Source organism: Cygnus olor, chromosome 3 (genome assembly GCF_009769625.2).
Source record: "Cygnus olor isolate bCygOlo1 chromosome 3, bCygOlo1.pri.v2, whole genome shotgun sequence".
Lineage (NCBI taxonomy): Eukaryota > Metazoa > Chordata > Aves > Anseriformes > Anatidae > Cygnus > Cygnus olor.
This window is the reverse complement of record NC_049171.1, coordinates 112076174-112085880: the sequence shown is the minus strand read 5'-3', so window position 1 is coordinate 112085880 and position 9707 is coordinate 112076174. Positions and strand designations below refer to the sequence as shown.

Sequence of the window (9707 nt, the reverse complement as noted above, 5' to 3'; positions counted from 1 at the left end):
CTCCACATTGATTTTTAAAGATATCTGAATAAGAACTCTCAAGGTACCTTATTTAAAATTTTGAAGTTGTGAAGTTTACTTGCACACAGAACATCCATCTGCAACAGGAACAGGCTACATGCAGAATCTGGTATTACTTTGACTTCCAGCTCTTGCTTAAAGTTTAAAGACTTCGAAGTTTGATGCATACAGTAAGACAAAAAATAAAAAGATTGCTCAGGTAACCTGATACCATCAAATTATAACATTTATTTCAGTTACAAAAATAATAATGTTTCTTTTATTTAACTCAGGCACAGAGCCAAGCATTGTGTATATTGCTGTAGGTTAAAAAAGAAAAACCCTAAACACCACCACCTCAGTTGGAAGTTCAGTTGGTAGTTCAAGTAATGCATAGATCCTTTCCCTTCTCCTGCAAGATTCTGAATTCAAATACAGGTCATATCAGCAGTAGATGACGCCCTAGCAACTGCTTTGGAGATCTAAATGAAGAAAAACAATGGTACTGGAGCAGGTTCTTATGGAGAAATTTAGCAAGGGTCAAAATCAAGTGGATATGGAAGACAAACAGATTGTTTCATGTTTGAAATACCACAAGAGAAGAATTTTCCTGTGGGGAAACTTCTACATCTTTCAGATTTGTAAGTGCTTTCCACATGGTGTTTCATTTCCATAACTGTCTGCATTCTCCCTTTCCTTAACACTAAAGGATTTTAAAGGTTTGGTTCAGGTTTTCGAATTAGTTAATTTCTTTCCTTAAACCTATTATATTACTTGGATGGGAGAACATGGCAGTAGAAAAACTACTGGCTGGTAAAGAAGAAAGTGTAAAGTTTGTCTGAAGAAGCCTTTGAATTATTAGAAGATACTGAAACACAACACAGGCTGAATCATAGGTAACTAGTTGAGTTCCTTACAGTCAGCAACATGATTCTGTCCCCTGGTAATGGTGAAATTCTTGCTGTCTGCAGTGGCAGCAGGGAAAGGCATAAGGTATAACCTTCCCAAGGTAGACTAATTCTTACAAGAAGCACACACTAATGTGACAAGTTCTATGCTGTAATTTAGTAAGATATTACCATAACAGAAGTGGAAAATGTTAGCTTGTTAGTGCCCACTATAGAATTGAAACTTACTACCCACCCCTCCCTGCCCCCCCCCCCCCAACCCACAAGCCTTAGGAGGCCTTTCCAGATGATACTGCTTTCGCAGTGAAATGCTAAAATTCCTGTTTTGTTTGGAGTAATTCATTTCAGTTGTCTGTCTTCTGGCTGGTGGATCATCTTCATTTCCCAGTCCTAGAAACTGCCTGAATTGCTTTGATCCACTCTGTACGCTCTGTGGATGAAGCTGCTTGCAAGTAATAGTGGACATCATTTGCTGTGATGATTTCAAACAGGTTGTTTTCAACATCACACTTCTTGGCTACAGGGAAGAAATAAGGAAGTCAGCTATGAGAGAATAAACTCCTGTATGTAAAATGTTTCTTCTTTTGCATTCTGTAAAGAGATTGCCTTCCTTTCTACAGCTGTGCCTGATCATGCCTTTGGAAACCATTTGCAAGATAGGATCCATGAGATCTGTCACTGTCTTGGAGAAAAAAATCCGTGAGTTCTGCACATTTCACTTTCAGGAGTCCCTGTTCAATTGATGTCCAACCATGGAAGAATCTGCAGCCCTGCAGAGAGCTTACATTACCCAAGCCCTGCAGTGCTTTGCCAGGTACAAAACCAAGACATTTAAGTCACATCAGAAATCTCTGGCTCTTTTCATGTACTGTAGCACAGCCTACACAGGCATTGAGATGCCAACAGACTTTCTGGCTGGGGATGATAGCCTGCCTCTCCTGTGGAGCAGAGAATGCATTGAACGAATGCTTCTCGTTCCTTGCAGCAATGCTTAACCATTGCTGTTGCCACAGTTTCTAGCTTTGGGAGGGAACAGAACATGTAGAGTAACAAGTCATTGGCACAACCATTTGTAATGTAAAGCTTCCACATGAAATTCATGAATTAAAACGAGAACTCAGCTTATTTTGTGTAAGGCCAGTTATCCTAACATAGGGATACCATGTCATCATTTTGACAAGTCTGAACAACTGACAAAGAACAAGATTCCCACTTGCTACCTTTATCACAGTACCCTCCTCCAGTAATTAAGAGAGCCTAGTAGTTAGAAGAATTACTGAATCATTGCAAATTGGTTTTGAATTAAAAAAAAAAAACACTTGTGGTTTCAGGCAGATTTAAAGAATGCACTAGAAACTTATAACACAAAACTTAGAACTCTTTCAGTAAGGTTCCTTACAGTCTGGCATATCTTCCACTGCTGTCACCACACAGCCCCTCAAGTGAATTGCTCCAAGAGGATCTTCTCCCTGGGGAAGATAAGAAATCAAAATGAAATACAACTCTTCTGAAACTCTTCACATGTCAATATCTGACTAAAACTCCAGAATGAAAACAAAAACATTTGGTGACTTTGTATGTCACATGAGAAAACCAGGGTATCCTCAATCTGTATGATATGGAGGGTAGGGGGTGTGCAAATCTGCAAATAAATAGGAAATCTTTCAGAATTTGGAATTCAGGATCTGCAGAGTATTTACCATGCTCTGAGCAAAGGTGTGAAAAAAATAATAAACCTTTTACCAGCTATAGGCTTTCCTTTGATGTTACAGTGAAAAGCAGGTTAGTTATAAAGAAGAGATCTTTAAAAGTTTTTGTTGGTGGTGGTGGTTTATTGAAAAACAAGCAGCAGGACCAGATATACATTTATTTACAATCTTGTCTTTTTCTGCACTTGAGGAAGAAGGATTGCAATAGCCAAAGACTGGGTGAAGAAGCATTTTTGTTGGCATAAGCCTGAAACCAGCAGTTCCTATGAGCTGACACACTTCAGCCTTTTGGGAGGAGAAGCCAGGAGTGGGAAAGATGCTGGAAACAGAGGTCAAACTCCTCAGCGTTGATTCTCCAGTGCATCTAGGCAGCTTCTGCCAAGCAGGACAGACACAGCTTAGAGAACCTGAACCCACAACAATAGCTCTGCTCCTGTGGCAGTGCTGGACAAAATAAATAAATACTATGTGCTGAATTCATCTGGAAACCAGCTTATGTGGGTCAAGTTTTGTCTATGGTGATGCCCCTTCCTTTCTCAGAGCAGGCCTTGATCCATAAGAATTACACGAGAAACAAAATGCCATGTTTCAGTCTGACACAGAAAACACCTTGATTACAAACTGCAAAATGATGGTATAGCCTTAATTTGCTCTTTTAACCTCATCCACTTTAATCAAATGGGACCACACATTAATTCTAATTAATCACAAAGAAGAGGTGAGAGAACAGTTCAGTGCTGCCTGTTCCCAGGTCTGGATGTCACATGCCAGCCCCAGAAACCATCCTTCCCTCTGCTTTTCCAGAAGGCAGCCAGCTAGTGTGAGCACAAACAGCCCCACTATCCTGCTTAACCTTTTCCATCACACATCCCCAAGCAAATACTCCACTTATATTTCTAGAAGAATGTAGCTTTAAAAATAAATTAAAAAAAAAACAACACCAAATAAACAGGGAAATAAACCAAAGTTGAACAAATGTGTCTTACTCCAGCAGGATCATAGTAGTGAAGATATGCAGGGTCCTCTCTTAAAACAAACTTCCTCACTTTCCAGTTTTTCCTTCGATGTCCCTAGAAAAATTAAAAGAGAGGCATGTCATGAACTGCTTTCCCTGCAAATGCTTGCAGACAGCTTACCCATGCACAAGAGAACATGGGAGTATGAAAGGGGAAAAAATTAATATTTTGGACAGGAAATATTCACTGGCTTCTCTCTTTTTTTTATACACAAAGTACAACAGCTTCAACATAGGAGATGACATTCATATGAGATGTCAGAACAAGGTTTAAATGCCACAAAACATGGCTGCGATCTGTCCTGCAGGAAGGGTTCAGACCCTAACCTTTCTCCACAGTATCCCTTGCTGGCTGGCTTAGGAAGCTTCCCTGCCAGTTTGCTGCCTTCCAGCAATGCTGTTCTGAGGCATACAGCCTTTGTAGGACCTCTCACACAGGTGTAGACCAAGCAGAAAGACAGCAAATAGATTTAGCTCCAAGTGGTATAGACATCCAAATCATATTAACAAGACACCCTGGCTTATAGTCTACCAACTCCAATCAGTGTTGTTTAAGTGCTTTCAAGCTCTGGGAGATCTCATCATGGGAGCTCTGAGAGAGCTCGTCTGGGCCAGCCCACAGCCTCACAGACTCATACTGGGCACATGGACCCTAAGCACTCATGGACTATATCCAGTTCATATAGTCCTGGCCTGTCTTCCTAGAAGACAGGAAATTTCCCCTCCAATGCAAACATCCTGCCATTCATAGCCTGAGCCTGATGAGAAATCATAAAAGTTGCAGGGAGGACAGCCTGGGAGACATCCCAGGAAATCAACCCCTGTGACCAGGGAAGATGAAACCTTCTTACTCATTTTACAGCATTCACAAAGTAACTGGGGTAACAGCGCTTCCCAGCAGATCTAGGTTTTCCCCATCCTTTGCTGCAGTCTTGAGAACACACATTATCTGCAGAAATGGTGAGACTCTCAAGCAGTGATCCATAGTTCTCTGAAGGTGACCAAATCCAGATTAACTGCTGGAGACTGTCGTGAATCATTTCCTCTCAGTATTTCAAAATATTAGTTTCTCAATTAACTACTGCTGTTTGCAAGAAGTTCCTACTAACTAGACAGAGGTGGATGTGACAGGGTAAACGTTAGCAGAAAGACTCACATCCAGTTTCTTCTGTTGCTTTTGAGTAATGTGGTTGAACAAGAGAAATACAGGTGAGCACCACCAGAAAGTACTTATGATCCCAACAGATATTTTCTGGTTTCCTTCATGGCACCAAACTTCCAGAGGAAGCAGATAACCTTGCTAAAATACCTCCTGCTTGTCACATCTCTTGCTTTAGCACTCTCGTGTTTAATTAAAACACTAAGCTGTCTTGTTCTGTACTAAGAACAATAAACCTTGCAACTCTGGACAAAAGCCCTGCTGCCATGCTACAAAATGGGTTCTTTCAGTAAAAAGGGGGAGGGATAGAGATTAAACCTGTCAAATGCGGACATGGCATAAGCTAATTTTTCTCTCTTCTTTAAAATTTTTAGGTGTAGAAGAGTAATTTTGTATCCATTGATCATCATCCCAGTGAGAGAACAGAAGGCATGCAATACTGACCTGTTTCAGTAAACATCCTTGTTTGACTACTAAGCCTCTGAATTCTTCTTTCAGGACCACATCATCGTCACTAGAATTCCCCTCGCAGTAAAAACCACTGTCTGGCTGCATGACCACAAGAGAAAATTCAGAAGTTACACAAATGGTGCCTGTTTATATATATATATATGTACAAATCTGACTTCTCTTTGGCATCCTTTCACCCTGTTTCTGTTACAAAAAAAAAAAAATAAAAAAAATCAACTTTTCTACTGGAAAACCATCCTGTAAAGTTGAGGACCTCTCCAAGTTGCCACGGAAGCACTTCAGTATGAGATAGGACTACACCAGGTCTTAGGGCATCTGAAGAGAGCTGGAGCATCTACATCTACCTCAGTTCATATGAAGCCATGTGAAGCAATGTTGGCACAGCCAATACATCCCAGGCTGTCCATTCCCCAACCCAATATAACCTTCCTTTCCCTACATCCATCACAAGCACCTGAAGTTTGAGAAGAAGAGGAAACTCTCATCTAGGCCATCTTCTCCACACCAGATAAATTGTGATGCTGGTTACTGAAGCCTTACACTGCTCAAATGGTATGAATAAAGGTATGAATAACCACACGTATTGGATGTAGTAAGCTTTTGTGCTTACTGTTTACCTGACACCAAGTCAGACATTGACCTGCTGCAACCTCCTCACACCACATTGGTACTGAATCAAACTAAAAGCAAGCTGAAAGCAAGCAAATTATACATGAGGTATCAAGAGAAGTGTCCCTGGTAGCCAGGAACTGTGATGGCCACATGGCTGCCTTCACCAGCACCATCTGTGCTTCCATTTCTGCACAGGTAGAGTCTTTCTACCACAGAGGTGTTCTAGGAAAACAAATGAAGTAACGGGAGATTCATTTTTTCATGGAGTGATTCTATGTGGTAAGTATAAACAAAACTGTAATATTTAAGCCATTTTACTTAACAGTAGGAAGACCCTTTGTTAGCATCAGTTCATAAACCAAACATTTTTTAAAATGTTTGGCTGTGATTGTGGTATTGCAAGTTCTACAAATCCATCCACAGAATATGAAACAACTTGAAAAGATTTGGTAAGCTACCCAGCACAGGTGTTATCAGGTAGATATTAAAAAAACAAAACAACTTTTGCTTTTTTGCTCACAGGCAAGCTCTATGTGTGTGCGTGCATGCCTGTGTTCTGAGTCAGATCTGCCAGCTCAGTGCACAAAAATGTGTTTCCAGCTTGAGCCACTCTGAGAAGCCCCATGATGATGAATTACTCCCTTCCACTCCACTGAATCATCAGGGGAACTGGTGGCTAAGTCCTCGTCAGTGCCGAAATTACTGGGAATAACGCCCAAGTTAAGAAGAATCTCTGCACTCGGTTCACACAGAGTGCTAGAAGAACTGTCTTAGTTACAGATGTTAAAGTGAGACAGTTTATTCTGAGTGTCACATAGAGAAAGACAATTAACATAGATCTCTAGTTCTGTACAGTCTTTCCTCCAGGACTTAAGAATCCCAACTCAAACCTGAGAAGAGCAGAGTATCTGCAAGTCTGGGATAAAGGAAAACCAGAATACAACACTCACAAAGTAGTAATAGGCATCGCTGAGATCTAAGAAGGGGGTGTCTGACAGTCCCTCAGCTGCGGCCTTGGATGTATCTCCTGCAGGCTGTAGGTAGCCTTCGCTCAAGAGGGAAGAGGCGAGCATGAGTCCTTCTTTGCGATTTCGGATGGAGTTGCTAGACACCAGCCAGTCAATCACAGAAGTGCCTGGTTACAAAGAAATAAACATTATCAGCCACAACCCAAGACAGACAGGCAGAAACCTAAAAATACTTGCTGTCACTGGTTTAATTTCCTCCTCCTCCTCTTGCTTAATATGGCAATATCTGAACACTTTCTTAAGCTTCATCCTTTGAGCATCTCCCCTGTTGGTCAAGATGACCTCTGCCAGGTTTTTCCTAAAACTTCTCTATGCTCTACGGAGCTTAGAGCTGTTTTGATCTATCTTGAGACTCTTAGCTCTGTGCTCCTTTTATTGAATGGAAAAGAGGAACAAGAGCTTCTTACCTGTAAAGCAGTGATTGAACACTTTCTTATCTTTTTCCAGTTTCAACTCCTTTATTCCCTTTTCAGGATCTTTCATTGAGAGGTACAAAGCACTGTGCATAAAAAGAACCACAGAAACTGTTAGCAAATAAAAAGCTTTAGTCGGCTGGTACAGTAATATCATTCTCTTTCACAGGGTCTTCATATTTTATGAGCATAGCAATCTCTATAGACCTACAGTATGACTTAGTTTAGTCTCCTGAAAAGTTTACTGTGCAAAGCACAGAGGCCTCACCACCTCCCTATCATAACTGTAGGAACAGAAGAGTAACTGCACAAAGGGCTCACCACACCTCTATTTTAAGACTGTACCAGCTTGTGATGACTGCAGTGTGAACAGAGGAACACCCACTGCTGAGGCTCCTCTGCAGAGCTTCACAGCCCTGGTGCTTTGCTATGTTCTCCCAAAGGTCCTCAGCAGAGCAAAAACACTGTGACATCCCCAAAACCCGCATACTCTCAGAGGCCCTGAGTAACTTCAGTGACTCCTGGTCTGACTTCCTTTTTCCCCCCCTTGCTTTTCACTTGCTCAAAACTAATTGCCCCTGGAGCTCTGAAATGACGAGTAGGACAAACACTAAATGTCACAAGCTAAATCCTTTGGTTCGTTATTCAGTCAGGGTGATCCCGCTGCTGAAGCCATTGAAGACAGATTTAGTTGGATCTTGGTCCTGTGCAGTTTTACACAGTGCTTTAAGAAGCAAAGTAGGCTCACTTGTACTTTGGTATTTACTGTGCGAAGACAGAAGTTACACTGTCCTTATTTTTTATTTTCTTTTAAGTACTGACAAGCAGATGGCTTTCTGTATGTGCTCTTTATCTCTTTTTTTCCCTTTGCCAATTCCAAGACCTCTTGCAGGCACCACTCTCTCATCACCATCCAAAAACTATTGCTAACAATAGCATTTGCCTGCAGAGCAAACAAATGTATAAAATATTTCTAAAATAAATTCTGTACTGTACAAAAATGCCTCTCCTGAAGGAATCACACTTCGGCTGGGGTCTCCTTTTGCGCTGCAGTGTGCTCAGAAGCTTCCTCATAAGTAGAATTCTTTGACAAATACACATGCTTTGATGAAAGTCAATGTATTAAAACGATCTACCGAGCTCTAACCACTAGCTCATTTCGATCATGGCATGCTCTGAAACAGTTACACAGAAAGGACTCCAAGGGAAGCCAGCTAGGTAGCAGAAACGGTTATAGCTCTTCCACATCGAGGTTATGCATATGCCACACTGGGTGCAGGTGGAAGTAAATAGGGGTGCAGAGATACAAGAACAAACCTCAGGTTGATTGTTTCAGGCAGTCTGATAGATTTTCTTGTGGATTTTCTGGCAAACCTTTGACCTCCATCTATGCACTGAATTGCTTTCTTGATATCCCGTACCCAAGCATCTCTCTCTTCCAGGTAGGCAGCTTGAAAAAAGTGGTCCTGCTGCTTGGCTGCAGTGAGCTTGAAGACAAACTGGAAGGATAAACATTGTTTTTTAACGTTACTTTGGTGTAGCTGGCTGGATATGATTAACTTGGTATCACCATGGCATACCGCCTACCTATGCCTACGGGGCTACAGAAAGTGCTTTAGAGCCAGCTGAATAAAAAACATTCTGAAGAAAAACATGGACAGGCAGTATACGTAACTGACTCCTTTTGTTACTTCCCAGTGAGCATTCCTGATGTTGTCAGCAGAAGAGAGTGGCACTGCTATAACTGGTGATTTGCGAAGTTCAAAACAGCTGAAAGACTGAAATGCCCAGTCCCTGCACGCTTACAGTGGGCATAAACTTGTCTTAATATAATTAGAGATGTCGTCAGTTCGGAGGAGAACAACAACATTAAAACAACAAACTGCATCATGCTGCTAAGGTACTGATTCACACAGGGAGAAAAGGACACAGTCACATTGGAGGGTAACTGGACACGTTTGCAGTCTTTTAAGGGCTTGGTAGGTAGATGAAACATCTGACCCTTACGTACACCTTCTGATCACTGCTTTTCTAAATTGATCACAATGGAAAGCGTGTATTCCTCAAAACCCCAGAAGCGAGAACAGATCTTTTAAGGTAGGTCTAGGCAGAAAAAAAACACCAACCTGAAGAAGAAAAAAGTTTAGACTGTTTGATCTCATTTTCATCCAGTGATCTTTTGGATGGAAAATACAGATCTAAGTACTCAGTCAAGAGGGCTTCCATTTCCTCTAAAATGTAGCTCCCCGTAAGTGGAACTGTTATTTGTTCCACTAGTTGTGGAACAAGCCAGGTTTGTGGTTGTACTGGAATAAACAGACTCAGCTGGCATCTAACTAAAAACTACAAACATCAAGCTAATAAGGGAGCAAACAGCATGGGTTCATGAGGA

General features: G+C 41.4%; 1 protein-coding gene across 3 annotated transcripts in view; it reads right to left on the bottom strand.

Moving 5' to 3' along the window:
- Nucleotides 1-232: 232 nt before the first annotated feature.
- The window catches only part of PLEK (pleckstrin), a 55815-nt gene continuing 46340 nt past the window's right edge, over nt 233-9707 (bottom strand). For all 3 annotated transcript variants that reach the window (XM_040553167.1, XM_040553166.1, XM_040553165.1), the window contains 7 exons: nt 8633-8814; nt 7310-7401; nt 6825-7009; nt 5236-5340; nt 3604-3687; nt 2308-2377; nt 233-1425 (listed from right to left, as the gene is read on the bottom strand). In XM_040553167.1, the coding sequence (XP_040409101.1) occupies nt 1286-1425; nt 2308-2377; nt 3604-3687; nt 5236-5340; nt 6825-7009; nt 7310-7401; nt 8633-8814 (858 nt within the window). In that variant the 3' untranslated portion in view covers nt 233-1285. The remainder of the gene's footprint in view (nt 1426-2307; nt 2378-3603; nt 3688-5235; nt 5341-6824; nt 7010-7309; nt 7402-8632; nt 8815-9707) is intronic.